The sequence below is a fragment of the Ailuropoda melanoleuca genome, chromosome 9 (genome assembly GCF_002007445.2).
Source record: "Ailuropoda melanoleuca isolate Jingjing chromosome 9, ASM200744v2, whole genome shotgun sequence".
In the NCBI taxonomy this organism is placed as follows: Eukaryota; Metazoa; Chordata; class Mammalia; order Carnivora; family Ursidae; genus Ailuropoda; species Ailuropoda melanoleuca.
Window position 1 is genome coordinate 46,360,664 of NC_048226.1, and position 17,069 is coordinate 46,377,732.

At 40.1% G+C, this 17,069-nt stretch overlaps 1 protein-coding gene and 1 long non-coding RNA gene across 6 annotated transcripts in view; one reads left to right on the plus strand and one right to left on the minus strand.

Moving 5' to 3' along the window:
* The window catches only part of LOC105241542, a 40,868-nt gene extending 25,121 nt beyond the window's left edge, over nt 1-15,747 (plus strand). The window contains exon 4 of the long non-coding RNA XR_002144413.2: nt 13,630-15,747. This is a non-coding gene — a long non-coding RNA (uncharacterized LOC105241542). The remainder of the gene's footprint in view (nt 1-13,629) is intronic.
* The window catches only part of JPH1 (junctophilin 1), an 86,820-nt gene that overhangs the window by 10,289 nt on the left and 59,462 nt on the right, over nt 1-17,069 (minus strand). For all 5 annotated transcript variants that reach the window (XM_019808853.2, XM_034668213.1, XM_019808851.2 and 2 more), the window contains exon 3: nt 13,758-13,876. In XM_019808853.2, coding sequence (XP_019664412.2) covers nt 13,758-13,876 — 119 coding nt within the window. The remainder of the gene's footprint in view (nt 1-13,757; nt 13,877-17,069) is intronic.

Genomic DNA, 17,069 nt, shown 5'->3' on the forward strand with positions numbered 1-17,069 from the left:
TGAAGTGAGTCTCTTGTGGGCATTACAGATTTAGATAGGTCTTGTTTTCTATCCATTCCTTCATTCTGTGTCTTTCCACTGGAGCATTTAGACCATTTGTTTAATTTTTGACAGATATGAGTATTGCTACATCAGCTTTTTTGTAAGTACATATCAGACAAAACAGACTTTAAGACTGTAACAAACAAGGGGCGCCTGGGTGGCACAGCGGTTGAGCGTCTGCCTTCGGCTCAGGGTGTGATCCCGGCTTTATGGGATCGAGCCCACATCAGGCTCCTCTGCTGGGAGCCTGCTTCTTCCTCTCCCACTCCCCCTGCTGTGTTCCCTCTCTCGCTGGCTGTCTCTATCTCTGTCTAATAAATAAATAAAATCTTAAAAAAAAAATACTGTAACAAACAAGACACAAACAAGGGCATTAGATGATGATAAAGGGATCAATCCTACAAGAGGATATAACAATTGTAAAGCTCTATGCATCCAACACTGGGAGCACCTAAATACATAAAGCAAATATTAACAGCTATTCATTTTCTATCCATTGATGTAAGTGGGTGTTAAAGTCTCCTACTGTTATTACTGTAATTTTCTCCCTTTAAAAGGGAGCTGTCTTTGAATGATATATTAGACTAGATGGACTTAACAGATTATATACAGAACATCCCAAACCAGCAGAATATACATTCTTTTCAAGTGCACATGGTACGTTCTCTAGGCTAGATCACATGTTGGGCCAAAAAACAAGTCTCAATAAATTTAAGATGACTGAAATCCTATCATTTCTGACCACAATGGCATGAAACCAGAAATCAATTACCAAAAAAAACCACCAACATGTGGAGACTGAACAACTTGCTACTCAACAACTCAAAAAATCAGGAAATAAATAAAAACAGTCATCCGAGTCTCTGGGATGCCCCAAAAGGACATCTAAGAGGGAAATATACAACAGTACAGGTGTGCCTCAAGAAAAATCTCAAACAATCTAATCTTATACCTAAAGGAACTAGAAGAAAAGCCCAAAGTTGGTAGATGGAAGGAAATAATAAAGATCAGAGCAAATGAAGGAAATATAGAGTAAAAACAGAATAGAAAAAATGAGACAAAATTGACATTTAGCCAGACTTAGTAAGAAAAAGGAAAACAGCACCACAGAAATACGAGACTACTACAAAAATTATATGCCAACAAATTGGATAACCTAGAAGAAATGGATAAATCCTAAAAATATACAGTCTTCCAAAACTGAATCAGGAAAAAATAGAAATCTGAACATATCAATTACTAGTAATGAAACTGAATTGGTAATCAAAAACTGCCAACAAATAAAAGTCCAGGACCAGATGGATTCACGGGTGAATTCCATCAAACATTTAAAGAAGAGTTAATACCTAGTCTCCTCAAATTATTCCAAAAATAGAAGAGGAAGTAAAGCTTCCAAATTTATTCTACAAGGCCAGCATTACCCTAATACCAAAACCAGAGACATTACAAAAAAACCCCAAAAAACAAACTACAGGCCAATAGCTCTGATGCACACAGATGGATATTCTCAACAAAATATCAGCAAACCTCATTTAACAATATATGAAATGAATCATTCACCACGATCAACTGGGATTTATTCTGTGTATGCAAAGATGGTTCAGTGTTTGCAAATCAACCCATGTTATACACCACGGTAACAAAATGAAGGATAAAAGTCAAATGATCATTTCAATAGATGCATAGAAAGCATTTAACAAAATTCATCATTTATTCATATGATAAAAATTCTCAACAAATTGAATTTAGAGGGAACATACCTCAACATAATAAAGGCCACATGACAAGCTCAGAGCTAACATCATATTCAGTGGTAAAAAACTAAGAGCTTTGCCTCTAACATCAGAAATAAGATAAGAGTCTACTCTCTTGCCACTTCTATTTAACATAGTTCTGGAAGTTCTAGCTGCAGCAATCAGACAAGAAAAAGAAATAAAGACATACAAACTGGTAAGGAAGAAGTAAACTTACTATTTGCAAAAGACAAGATACTATATATAGAAAACCCTAGGGGAACCTGGGTGGCTTAGTTGGTTAAGTGTCCGGCTCTTGGTTTTGGCTCAGGTCATGAGATCAAGCCCTGTGTTGGGCTCTGTGCTCAGCAGGGAGTCTGCTTGAGGATTCTCTCCTTCTGCCCCTCCCCTTACTCATAGCTCTCTAAAATGAATAAAATCTTTTTTAAAAAAGGAAAACCCTAAACACTTCACCACCAAAAAACTATTAGAACTAATAAATGAATTTGGAATTTTCAGGATTCAAAATTAACATATGGAAATCTGTGTGTTTCTATACACTAATAACAAAGTGGCAGAAAAAAAATTAAGAAAACAATCCCATTTACAATTGCACCAAAAACACTGATGAAAGAAATTGAAGACACAAATGGAAAGACATTCCATGCTCATGGACTGGAAGAATATTGCTCAAATGCCCATTCTATCCAAAGCAATCTACAGATTCAATGCAATCCCTATCAAAATACCGATAGCATTTTTCACGGAATTAGAACACATAATCCTAAAATTTGTATGGAACCACAAAGGACCCTGAATAGCCAAAGCAGCCTTGAGAAAGAACAAAGCTGGAGGTATCACAATTCCGAATTTCAAGATAGATACACTATAAAACTACAGTAATCAAAACAGTATTGTACTGGTACAAAAACAGATCAACGGAACAGGATAGAGAGCCCAGAAATAAATCCATGCTTTATATGGTCAATTATTCTATGACAAAGGAGGCAAGAATATACAGTAAGAAAAGACAATCCCTTCAATAAATGGTTGTTGGGGCAACTGGACACCTACATGCCAAAGAATGAAAGCAGACCATTTTCTTACACCATACACAAAAATAAAAATGGATTAAAGACCTAAATGTGAGACCTGAAACCATAAAGCTCCTAGAAGCAAAAATGGGCAATAATCAGTTTGATATCAGCCCTAGCAACATTTTTCTAGATATATCTCCTCAGGCAAGGGACACAAAAGAAATAATAAACTATTGAGACTACACCAAAATAAAGAACTTTGTAAAGAAGAAACCAACAAATCAAAAAGGCAACCTACTAAATGGGAGAAGATATTTGCAAATGATATATCTAATAAAGGGTTAAATGTCCAAAACATTATGCAAGAACTAATGCAACTCAACATTAAAAAAACCCCACAATCTGATTGAAAAATGGGCAGAGGACCTGAACAGACATTTTCCCAAAGAAAGCATACAGATGGCCCACAGACACAGGGAAAAATGCTAAGCATCACTAATCATCAGGAAAATGCAAATCAAATCCACACTGAGATACCACTTTACATCTGTGAGAATGGCCGGTATTAGAAAAACAAGAAATAAATATTGGCGAGGATGTGGAGAAAAAGGAACCCTTGTGCACTGCTGGTGGAAATGTAAATTGGTGCAGCCACTGTGGAAAACAGCATGGAGGTTCCTCAAAAAATTAACAATAGAAATAGCATATTATCCAGTATTCCACTACTGGGTATTTACCCAAAGAAAATGACAATACTAACCTGAACAGATCTATGCACCCCTATGTTTACTGCAGCATTACTTACAATAACCAAGATATGAAAGCAACCGAAGTGTCCCTTGATAGATGACAAAAAAGATGTATATACACACAATGGAGAGTTACTCAGCGATGAAAAAGGAGATTTTTGCCATTTGCGACAACATGGATGGACCTAGAGGGTCCATATTATTATTATCCAAATGAAGTCAGAGAAAGACAAATACCACATAATTTCATCTATATGTGGAATCTAAAAAAGCAAAACGAAAAGCAGAAAGAGATTCATAAATACAGAGAATTGATATAGTTGCCAGAGGGGAGGAAGGTGGAGGGATGGGCAGAATGGGTGAAGGTGCGTGGAGGGTACAAGCTTCCAGTTATAGAATGAGTAAGTCATGGGGATGAGAGGTACAGCACAGGGAATAGTCAATGGTACTGGAATAGCACGGTATGGTGACAGATGGTAGCTACACTTGGGGCGAGCAGAGCATAACTGTATAAACTTGTGGAATCGCTATGCTGTACACCTGAAACTAACATAACATCTGGTGAGGCACCTGGGTGGTTCAGTCAGTCAAGCATCTGGCTCTTGATTTCGGCTCAGATCATGATCTCAGGGTCGTGAGATCAAGCCCCTTGTTGGGCTCCCTGCTCAGCAAGGAGTCTGCTTAAGCTTCTTTCTCCCTTTGGCCCTCCTGCCCCTGCTCCCACTCTTTCTCTAAAAAAAAAATAAAAAAGCTTAATAAAGTAACATTTGGTGTGTCAACTATCCTTCAATTAAAAAAAATGGTACATTGTAGTGTTATGTGGGAATTTTTGAACGAGTGAAGAGTAATGACCCAGACTCTGCGGCACAAGATGGTACAGGCAGCGGGAAACCCTAGGGCTATCCAAGACAGCACTCCAAGGCAGTGCCCTCTCTGTAGGCACTACACCTCTCAGCTCCTCCCCTAGAAGCAGACCATGCATATCCTTTGGCCACCATTCCACCTATCAGCCACTTTCATCTCATGAGGTCAAGTCAAGGTCACACAGTGCTGGTGACCCTAGTCTCTGCAAATGGGCAGGAGCTGACAACATCATCTCTTGAGTATACAGGGAGAAACCACCCCATCAATTTGTTTTCAGAAACTGGCAACTGTTCACTGTCCTTCCTGCCTCCTACTCCCACCCCTCACCCCAAACTTAGATGATTTACAGAGGAACTGAAGAACAGTTATCCGTAATAATTAAAATACATACATATTGCCTACTTATACTTTTGATATAAGCTCTTCCTCTGGTGGTCTGAGTAGTAACTTATTGTTCTGAGACTGCTATTTATACAAGGTATTTTCCACCATTTAAAGCTTCACCAAAATCTTAGGAAGCAGGCATTATTATCCCAATTTACTGATGTGAAAATAACTATAGTAGCTGAAAACCAAAAATCACACAGCTTCTGTGCATCCTTAAAATAAAATATGATGCAACATATAATGTAATATTTCAAGCCAAAAAATGAGAGTTCCCAAAGATCCGCAGTTATAGGTTATATTCAGGGCCTAAAACATAACAATATTATCCCACTTCCCATCCAAATAGGGTAGGATCATGTATCAACAACTTCGATTTCCTTTCTAAACTTGGTAAGCTCCCCCAAATGCTACCACCCCTTTTGAAATTTGGCAATTTTCATTGAAAGTATGAATTCTTGGCCCAAAGAAAGGTATCTTAGTGCCCTGAAGACCTGCAAATCATTCAAAAGGTGATCTTCCTGTTTCTGACTTCTCTTTCGGTGCTGGGACTGGCACATACCAGCAAGAGAAAGAAGTAGCAGCAGAAAATGCTGCTCGGGGGCGCCTGGGTGGCACAGCGGTTAAGCGTCTGCCTTCGGCTCAGGGCGTGATCCCAGCGTTATGGGATCGAGCCCCACATCAGGCTCTTCCTCTATGAGCCTGCTTCTTCCTCTCCCACTCCCCCTGCTTGTGTCCCCTCTCTCGCTGGCTGTCTCTATCTCTGTCGAATAAAGAAATTGAAAAAAAAAAAAATCTTTAAACTGGAATATTTAAAAAAAAAAAAAAAAAAAAAAGGAAATGCTGTTCGTTCATCAACAGACTTGCCCCTACTTTAAAAACCCATTAAGGTCATTTATACTGGTCTTTCATGGAGGAGAACCTTACGATTCCATGGCACAAAATCCCTCCCTTGCCTCCTGTGAGAAGGGGTAATATCTAATACAGTTCGATGCAGTGTGTTGCTTACATATTTTTTTTCTCTTAACCCTTCTACCCCTAATTTCATCCGAGTTGGTGATTTTATTTATACTTCACTGTTGCTCAATTTTATAGTACTGGAATACAGAAATTACAAAGTACTTTTAATCTCTTCAATCTAAGGGGTAGGAACAAAAGTTATTTTTGCAAATCTAAAGATAAAGTCACATTAAAAGCTAATATTTAACTTAAATACCTATACAGAAAAGAGTAGGGGGGGGAACGGACTCTGACAAACATGCTTAGTTATAATCTTAAAGTTGTGAGGAAAAGATACAGACTCACTGAACCATGAGAAATAAAGCTGTCACTAAGCCCATGTGCTTCATTTTGAAAATGTGAAACCCTAATAGTGCAGCTTACAAATTTAGGATTTATCCAAGTTTGTAAGGAAGAAGTACACTATCAATATTTGCAGATAACATGATGCTATATAATATATACAGAAAACCCTAAAGACTCCATCAGAAAAAGTATTAGAATGAGTAAATTCAGTAAAGTTGCAGAATACAAAGTTAATATAGAGAAATCTGTTATGTTTCTATACATTAATAATGAAGTAGCAGAAAGAGAAATTAACAATCCCATTTACAACTGCATCAAAAATAATAAAATTAGGAATAAACCAAAGAGGTGAAAGACCTGTACTCTGAAGACTGTAAGTCACTGATGAAGGACCTGAGGATGACACAAATGTAAAGATATTCCACACTCATGGACTGAAAGAATTAGAATCATTAAAATGTCCATATTACCCAAGGTAATCTCTAGATCCCTATCAAAACACCAATAGTATTTTTCACAGAACCAGAATAGTCCTAAAATTTGTATGGAATCACAAAAGACTTTAAATGGCTAAAGCAATCTTGAAAAAGAACAAAAAACCTGAAGGTATCACAATCCAGATTTCAAGCTATACTACAAAGCTATAGTAAACAACATCGTACAGGCACAAAAAGACACATAGATCAGTGGAACAGAATAGAGAGCCCAGAAATAAACTCATGCTTATATGGTCAATCTATGGTGAAGGAGGCAAGAATATACAATCAAGAAGACAGTCCCTTCAATAAATGGTGCTGAGAAACTGGACCATGATCTTACCCCATACATGAAAATAAACCCTAAATGGATTAAAGACTTAAACATCAGACCTGAAACCGTTAACCTACTAAAGCAGGCAATAATCTCTTGGACATTGGCCTTAGTGAAGTTTTTCTAGATACATCTCCTCAGGCAAGGAAAACAAAAGCAAAAATAAACAATTGGGACTACACCAAAATAAAAAGCTTTTGCACAGAGAGGAAACCACCAACAAAATGAAAAGGCAACCTACTAAATGGGAGAAGATATTTGCAACTGATATGTCTGATAAGGGGTTAGTATCAAAATATATAAAGAACTCATACAACTCAACACCAAAACGCCCAAATAATCCGATTGAAAAACTGGCAGAGGACCCCAACAAACATTTTTCCAAAGAATATATACAGATGGACAACAGACTCCTGAAAAGATACTCAGCATCACTAACCATCAAGGAAATACAAATTAAATGAGATATCACCTCTCACCAGTCAGAATGGTATGAAAAAAACAAATAATAAATGTTGAAGGTGTGGGGAAAAGGGAATCCTTGTGCACTATTTTTGTGGAAATGTAAATTGCCACTGGAATTCAGTTCAGCCACTGGAAAACAGTATGGAGGTTCCTCAAAAAATCAAAAATAGAAATACGAAACATTACTGTAATTCCACTGCTGGGTATTTACCGCAAGAAAACAGAAACACTAATTCAAAAAGATATATGCACCCCTATGTTTACTGCAGCATTTATAACAGCCAAGATGTGGAAGCAACCCAAGTCTCCATTTATATATGAATGAAAAAAGAATATGTGGTATACACGAGTGCATACACACACACACACACACACACACACACACACTCTGGAATGTTAGCCATAAAAAAGAATCAGTTCTTGCCATTTGTGACAATAATGGATAGACCTAGTGAATATTACACTAAATGAAATAAGTCAGATTTGGAAAGACAAATACCATATGATTTCACTTATATGTGGAATCTAAAAAACAAAACCAATGAACAAAAAAACCCCAGAAACAGATTCATAAATACAGAGAACTGGTGGTTGCCAGAGGGAAAGGGGGTTGGCAAAATAGGTGAAGGTATTTAAGAGGTAAAAACTAAATAAGTGAAGGGGATGAAAAGAACAGCATAGGGAATATATAGTCGATAACACCATAGTAGCTTTGTAATACCTTTGCATGGTAACGAATGGTAACTACACTTAAGGTGAGCATTGCATAACTGTCAAATCACAACACTGGATACCTGAGACAAGTATCAAGTATACCTCAATAAAAAAAGAATTTACTAGAACGGTGGACACACATTCTAGTACTTTCATATTAAAAAATTTCTCAGCTTTACTGTGCATTAATAAATGGCTAGATAAGAAAATAAATGTAGTCTAAAGCAGTGGCTCCATATTTGCTGTCTATCAGAGGCACCTGGGGTGCAATTCCCAGAGACTTTGAATAAGTATGAATCGAAGCCTTGAAGTCTTGATGTTTAACAAATGCTCCAGGTGATTCTAATGTACCCAGACCTAGCGGTTTAAAAGCATGCAAAAAAAAAAAAAAAAAAAAAAAAAAAAAAAAAAAAAGGTTGGCCTAACTCCAGCTGGCAATGGTTCCAACATGGGGTAGTCATGTGGGGACTGGCCAGTTAATGGAGGATACACAGTTCGATTTTCCAGAGTACGACCGAACGCTTTTTGAACAAGACATGGAATGCAGAGGACAGAAGTTTTTCCTGGACTCTTTTCTTGGAAGGCACATGTTGTGCTTGCTACTTGTTCTGTGTAGTAATGTGTGTCAGCGGGGCCATGCCAGCAACATAAAGCAGATGAGATGCAGAGGTTCACTGCAAAGATTAGTCAGAATATTGCCAGCGAGCAAAATTACGATGTATGTTGATAGGTGTTGTAGGAAGCGTTTTCATTGATCTTTACAGACTATCTCTGAATCCTAAGGGACTTCTCCCTCTGGGGATTCATATTTGGAAGAAGTCAGATACAAGTCACCTGCCCACTGGCGTGCCACACAACATGAAATGACGTTCAGCACATGTCATCCACCAACACTGAGAGGCTCCTTGCTACAGTTGGCATGAAAGCTCTGAACGGAGCTGGCAGACGGTAACAGAAGGGTATGCAACCAGCTCCTCCTAGGTGAGCCTCGGTGGGCTGGCTATGGGCAGAAGGGGCACCATGAAGATTCCCTAAAACAAATGTCTACGAGGGCTGGGCTGATGGCAAGTGCTCTGGAGTAACACCGGAAGTCATTAAATAGAAATTAGATATTTTCTTCTGGAGACTGCCAGTCAGTAGAAGAGGACCAGACTGAAAGATTCTAAAAAGGTGATATAACCAGTAGCACAATTACATTCTACATGGAAAGAACGCCCCTTTCTTACAGGACTTTAGAGTCCCATCTATACAGCCTCTTCTCTGAACATAGCCCTGGGGGTCTTGTCTGTAAGCTGGGGACCTCCATTCTCGTGTCTTGTGCAGGGCAGGTACTCAAACACATTTGTGGAAATGAAAATACAAAATGAGTGGTGGGAATAACCAGCAAACTCATGAATTATTAATTTCATGTCAACTAGTGGATTATTCCATTTCCTCTTCTACATGAAACAAAGTATTCTGAACTTTGAGTTTTGGAAAGTGAGTTTAGAACAGAGGCTCCATGATACTTACCTTAGCCAAAAATACTATTAATGATGAGCAGAGACCATTATATAATGAAAATATGCTTTCATTTCTAAAGACTTCTAATTCATACCAGAAATGTGAGCTTAGTTAACACTGGCCCACAATAACCTAAATGCTTCACTTTTACTTTAAATAATGTACAGAGTGTTATGCGAGTACACGTACCTGCTATTATGGACTGAATGTGTCTCCCCCAAACTCATGCTGAAGCTCTAACACCCAACGTGTTCATATTTAGAGGGGGGGCCTTTGGGAGGTAAGTAGGTTTAATTAATTAATTAATTCAACTAGCCAACATAGAGTACATACTTAGTTTCAGATGTGGTGTTCAATCATTTATCGGTTGCATGTAACACCCAGGGCTCATCACACTGTAAGTAGGTTTAGATCAGGTTATGAAGGTGAGACCCTCATGACAGCATTCGTGCCCTTACAGAAAGAGGAAGAGAGAGTAGAGTTCTCACTCTCTATTCACACACGTGCACCCAGGAAAGGCCACGTGAGGACACGGGGAGAAGGAGGCCATCTCCAAGCCAGGAAGATGGCTCTCTACTAGAACTCAACCATATCGGCACTCTGATCTCAGACTTCCAGCCTCAGGAACTTTGAGAAATAAATTTCTGTTGCTTAAGCCACCCAGTCTGTAGCATTTTACTTTGTTATAGCAGCCGAGCTGACTAATACACATGCTTAAACACAGGAAGAAAAAGCTGCTGGCGATGTCGCCTAGGGAAGTGAGCTGGCTATCTCCTAGGAGGCCTCAAAGTAAACACGTTTACCACATTCTGCGGCACTGCTTTTCAGTCTTTTTTTCACCCAGTCACTCCCACTACTGATAAATATAAAAGTTTTAACCCTCCTTAATATCACTTGAAATTAAAAACAAAATAAGTATCTTGATGGGAAGGAAATTGAAGGAGTGGGACAAAAAGCCATCCAGTTTCCCAGTCATCCTCCCCTCTGCTTCTTTAGTGGTCATCCAAAATCTCATCTCAGCTTTCCTGGCTTAGAAACCTGATTTCATCAGCACTTTGAAGTACAGCCATCCCTTGGGGGCAGACTCACATCACCAGGGCTCACAAGACTGATGTCAAACACCAGAAGGTCAATTCATTAGTTCACCATGAGCAATGTAAACATCACATAGGCCAGGCCCATCACATGGGTGGCACCAGTGCATGCTGTTCCTGTTGGGAGATCTCCACGAGAAGCTCTACCGAAATTAGAAGGTTACGGGGAGCATGGAACCAGGACAAGAAGCCTGAGATGACTCACATATCTAAAGGCACCAGGCTCAGCTAGCCTCATGCATCCATTTCCTCAGTGGGATGATCCCAGTCCTGCCAATGAAGCCATACACAGGCTGGCTACGGTTCCCTGCATCCTTCCCCATAACACCAACGTCCTTGCCAATCCAACTGCAACACTCCAAGGGTTTGGCCACGGCTTCTCTCTCCCCTGGAAAGTGTTCGGATGGGCGCTGCCAATTTTTGTCTCTGTGGCTTTTTTTTTTTTTTTCCCCTATACTACTTTGGGTGACCAATTGTTTAGATGGTTTTAACACACAATCAGGTTACAAGGAAATCTTGCTGTAATATAGCTGTGCTATCACGTATGATCACTTTATATATACTTGTGCAGCCTCACAGGCTCATTTGAAGATTTAACTCTCGGAGGGAAGTGTCATTTCCAAGTTCCTGGGGGATGACTTGCTGTGTCACTCATACACATGGCAATGATGGTTTCTGTGTGTATAAACGTGTAATTATCTACATATATACTCACATCCCTCCATTTGTATGCTTTTTATTATTTGTTAGAACCTAACCCTTTGGGTGACAAAGCCATCCATATGCTTATATTTTTTCTTTAGTTTTTAACTGAACTGTAGAATAATGCAGTTTTGAACTAAAAGCGTTAGATTGAATTAAGATGGCAAATACCCAAAAATATTGCCAGCTCTGGAAAAACTGTTCAAAATGTAAGGTACCACAGACCTCCTTTATCCCAGGGCCAACAACTTCTATGCACGACACATGCATTTCAAACAATGGAAATATTTATATCTAAGATATGTAAATTAAATGAGCAGCCTGACTTAAAAAAAAAGGACTTGAAAGCCCTTTTAGAAATGTCTATCTGATTTGATCACCCTATAAATGCAGAGTGGAAAGCTTGAGTTATGTTCCCTTGAGAAGATCAATAATACTTAGTACAGAAAAGGCTTTCTATCCAATTGCTGAAGGAAGAGCTGGCTATGGGTCAAAGGGGATTGCAGCCTTCCCCTTAGCCCTTGTCTTAAATAGACCCGTTGTCATCTCATGCTGCTGTGATGTATTCATTACTGACGGACAACTTGCTTGTATGAAGCTGGTATGTTAGCTAAGAGGGTGGAATTACATTTTCCCACAATATTTTCTTCCCTCAAATGCTTTTATGCCATAAAAGGCTTTTAAAAACCATTTAGTCTGGGAAACTGAGATGATCTTCAGTATCATTTACCCCTTGGTAACACCTAACAAATCTGTAGGAACCCCATTCCCCCGGAGAATTAACAACAGAGCCTAGACATCACCATCTACAGACAACAATACGAAGTGTGTTTGCTTTCGAAGCAACTCAAGCCTAGGGCTACTTGATGAAGCAGCACTGTCTCCTGAGCGCTGAGCTGCTTCCCCATGTGCTGCCAGGCGGGAGGGAACAGGACAGTCCCTCCTGGGTGGCTGAACTCTGTCTGCAGCTCTCACACCAACAGGTAGTGACCAATGTACTTAGGCATCAGGGAAGTGTGTGTTCATTTCACACCGGAGAATAGTTTCTTCCTAGCAGAGGTCACTGCAAAAAGTTCCCCTTTCTTAATAATACATGTATATGTTAAATGATTGAAATCTCATCCAGAGGTTTAAGAAGGAGGCACATGAAAGGAAACACCCATTATCCCTGGAATTGAACTATTACAGAAGTTCCTCTGAAAGCTCTATCACTCAGCAACCAGACCGGGTCCTTTTCTAGTTTCTCTCCTATAAAAACGGAGCCTTCTTAACCCTACCTTTTACTGTCTTCATTCTTTGTAGGAAAAAAAAAAAATCACCATGTCCTCCTTTCCTTCTAATTCCTCCATCCTTTATTATAGCCAGGTTTCTAGCTTTTGTATCCATCTTGCTATTCTGTTCACTTTGACCTGCCTTGTTCATTTAGTGGGTTCCAGGATTATATTACCTTTATTGGAACCAAACACGATTGAACACATATGTTGTACAGGGTGCTATTTCTCCAGCTTGAGTTAATAGAAAACAATGCGGAAAAATTCTTTACCAAGAAAATATAAATTTTGATAGTTAGAAGTTTATATAATATTTATTTTGATCCCTTCATCCAGAAATCTGTTGATCCTTCAATCACTGGGAAGATGTTTCTAAAACAATGATGAAAATTTATAAAAAAGTGATTAGGATATTATAGAAAGGGATGGAAACAATCTACTAAGAAACCACTAGGAAGTGAGTTAAATATTTAAACCTACTGCAAATATTTGTGTATTGCTATTTTATAACGTTGAGAGGTAGATAATCTGGATTGATTTTTTTTTTGAGGTTGTTATTTTAATTTCTACCATGACTTAGATTTTCCTCTTAATATATGCAGATTAATCTTTCTTTAAGTGGTGTACTTCCTTACTGAACTTTAGTTCAGATAGATTAAAAAAAAGTCATAGTAGTTATTGGTTCATCTCTTACTATTGCTAATGGTATGGTTATATGTGCCTCTGAATTTGGAATGTTTGTTACAACATCTGCAACAGTCACTAACATGCTCACACCATTTCTTAGAATCAGATACTTCTTTTGGATTCCCATCTCCTTTACTCCTATCACGTCAAAGTCTGTTGCTGGGAGTCAGGAGGCAGGAAGGGAGAGGCACTGGGGAATAAGCCAAATCTCCATCACTAACACTCAGACTTCAAATACTTAGGACTTTTTGTACCTACTTGTTTTGTAGTGTTGCTGGTATCCATGAAGCACAGACCTTTAAGGAAAAGGAAAAGGAAAAAGAAAAAAGAAAAAAAAAAAAAAAAGGAGACCAGAGGGAATACTCCTACCTTTCCCATCACCGGACAACAGTCTCACCTGGTTGGTAGAAGTCAGGCGACAGCTCCCTGGCCACAGCTCTTGCGATGTCACACTCCTGGCGGGCCGCCTGGGCAGCCTGGTCGGCGGCGTCAGCTTTCGCTCTTGCGTGTGCAGTCCTACACGGGGCACAAAGGGCGAGTCAGCAAGGGCAGCACCTTGTTAATTACCCACGGACAAGCATGCTGTCACTGCACTCATGGCCCCACGCCTCCTCCGACTGCAAGTTTTAGGGTCATAGTGCTATGAGCTATCCGTGAAGAGAATATACAGGTGGATGGAACCACCTGTGTACTGCCTCAGTCCTCCTTTCAAGGGAAATGGAAGGGAAATGGAAGGGTGAGCAAGTTCCGCGCAGCTTGATGCAAAGCCTGGTTTTCAAAACTTCCCGGATCAAAAATCTCCTGCTGACTTTGGTTGGCAGCTTCCCCCGCATGGTTTGTGGGGAAGAGTTAAAGCTTGTGAATATAGTGTTCATGAATTTCATTCCTATGGCAGAATCTATATAAGAATTTGATTAAGAAGGATCTCCCCAGGAGCATGCTGAATAAAATAACTCTGGAAAAAAAGTAGTAAAACTCTGATCTGTAGCCTTGATTTCCATGGTTAAATACTCCCTCTATGAGCAATTCAAGTGGCTGGCGTGACGTCACTGAATGTGTAGTTGGGAAGAGGCGCGCACAATGGCTGTCACCAGCCTGTGGAAGCAGAACGTGGGGTCTGCGCTTAGGAATGTGCTCGGGAGGTTCGAAGGAGTGCATCTAACTTTATTTTTTGTGTGAAACAAGGAGACAGAGGTGGGGAGGAGGAAACAGTGGTTCAGTCTTCCACCTGCCCCTCGGCCCACCTCATTCATGAAACCTCTTCTCTTTCCAGAAGACTAGGCTGAGGGAGCAGGCAGCCGGGTAGAGAATGGGGCTTCTTATGGCAAGACAAGAGAACTGATGTCCACCTGCCCAAGAAGAGAGGATTTAGAGGGTAAGACAGAGGACTCTAGGTCATCCCCTTCCAAAGAAGACCTCGTGCAGTTAGTATTTAGAAGATAATCATGGGCCTCTATTTCTTATGATTTGGGTAACTTTCTATTCTATTTCATCAGCACCAGGCAGGGCTATAAATAACTAGTAGTAAAAGCGTGATGAAAGTCTGAAAGAGGTGCTTACACTTATTTCAGAAACAGCAAGAGAGGAAAAGTTGGGAAATAACGTTGTACCCTAAGCAGTTCTTAGGAGAGAAAACGCAGGTGGCAGCTGGAGGAGGCAGGCAGACGGAATCCCTGAGACTAGCCGCAGGAAGGAAGCAGGGAAGATGGGGTCTGACCTGAGACGGAGGTGGGGGCTAACTGGCAGGAGGTCCCATTCCCAAATTCTCCAACTACCTCCTCTCATTCTGTGTCACTCCTCCTTAGGACATAGTCAACATTGGAGGCTGGAAGTACTAGAATGTAAGCTTTATGAAGATTTGGATTTTATATTTCTGGTGTTCTGCTATATTCCCAACATGTACGACATTGCCTGGCACCCAGGCATGGGTGTGTACTTAGGGCTCATTTTACGAATAAAGGAACGTCCTTAGGAACAGCTGGGTAGTTACTTAAAAATGAATAGATTGACAAAACTATAGAGCCGGTAAAAAGATCCGTGGTTGCCAAGGGTTCAGGGTAAAAGTGGGGGAGGGATGAACAGGTGGAGCACAGGAGAACCTTAGAGCAGCAAAACTACTCTGTATGACACCGTAATGGGGGCTCCATGCCATTATGCACGTGTCAAAACCCACTAGACAGTACCACACACAGAGGGAGCCCTAATGTCAACTACGGACTTTAGTTATACTAACACAGTAATACTGGCTGATCAATTGTACCAAAAGTACCCACTAGTGCAAGGTGTTCACAATAGGGGAAACTGTGTGGGTGTGGGGACAGGAGGTGTGTATGGGAACAAACTCTGTACTTTCTGCTCAATTTTTCTGTAAATTTAAAACTACTCTAAAAAATAAAGCCATTAATTAAAAATGAATGGATTCATTTTTTTCATTTTAATTAAAAATGAATGGATCGACTTTCAATCATCAAAATTGTTATTTCTGAATCACAGAAGTTGTTTCAGATTATAAGGTATCATGAAATGGAAACAAAATCAAGAGGGTAAGAGCATACTCCTGAACAACGGGCTGTCGTAACCCCTCGTGGGAGCCATCGCTGATGATGGGGGACACTTTAGTCCCTGTGCTGCACCTGAGAATCAATGGATGCCCTCCGTTATGTTCTTTCACGGTTTCTCAGAATCTCAACTCTTTTTCCCAGAATTATTTTCCATTTTATCTGCTATTCTTAGATAGAGCCTAATTATGTGTAGGCATCATAATTAATGAAGCCATGAAGAGTACAGTTATGCTGCCTTATAATAAAATCTGCTAGCCCTTCAGTGACAAATTTATAAAACCAAGTACAAACAGTTTATTCTGATAAAATCACAACATACCACCACATACTCAAATAACATGATACCGTTTATCTCCACCACTTTTTACAATATGCTAAACTGGAGAATAAACAAATATAGCTTCATCTTTCTGCAAATATATTTTGGAAGCACAGTGTCAGTAAAGCTGTAACCCCTTTACTCTTTTACTTGCTCTTTCCTATAAGACCAAACAGGGAGGAGGGGACCTTTCCATCTAGTGCCCCTCCCTGTGTCAATGCTCCTGCACAGCTGGCAAGATGAGTCAAAACCACATTCCAACCCGAAACGAGAGGTCTGCACGAGAGCTTCTGGTAGCCCTAGACCCAATGACAGGAAGTAGAAGAGAGCAGGGACCCATCTGAATTTGCTGTCACCACCAGCTTTGTGCGGCCAGGCCACTGATATGTCTAGATTTCGCCCGGGGAAAAATCTGGGCTTAACTCTGGCTCATGTTCGTGAATTCATGTGTTTAAATCCCCGGCTCAGTTCCAGAGCAACACACGACCCCTTTATTTAGCCAAGTGGTAAGACATGCCATTGTTCATGGGTTGGAGGGTGGGGGTAGAAGGGTCAGGCTAGTCAGTCTGGGGAGGACAGCTGCAACAATGCAAAGTGGATACCCTGCTGCTGTGGCTGGTCACGTGGAAAACACACACACACACCCCAGAACGTGCACGCCCAAGAAGTCTCTCACGTATTCAACACACTGCCGATATCCACACGTGGTCAGACCCTCATGAATCTCCAAATACCATTATCGCATACACTTTCTCCCATAAAATGCAGTAAAAAGTGAGTAAACAGCAACTTCTTTCTGTTAGGGCAGTGTGTGTGTGTGTGTGTGTGT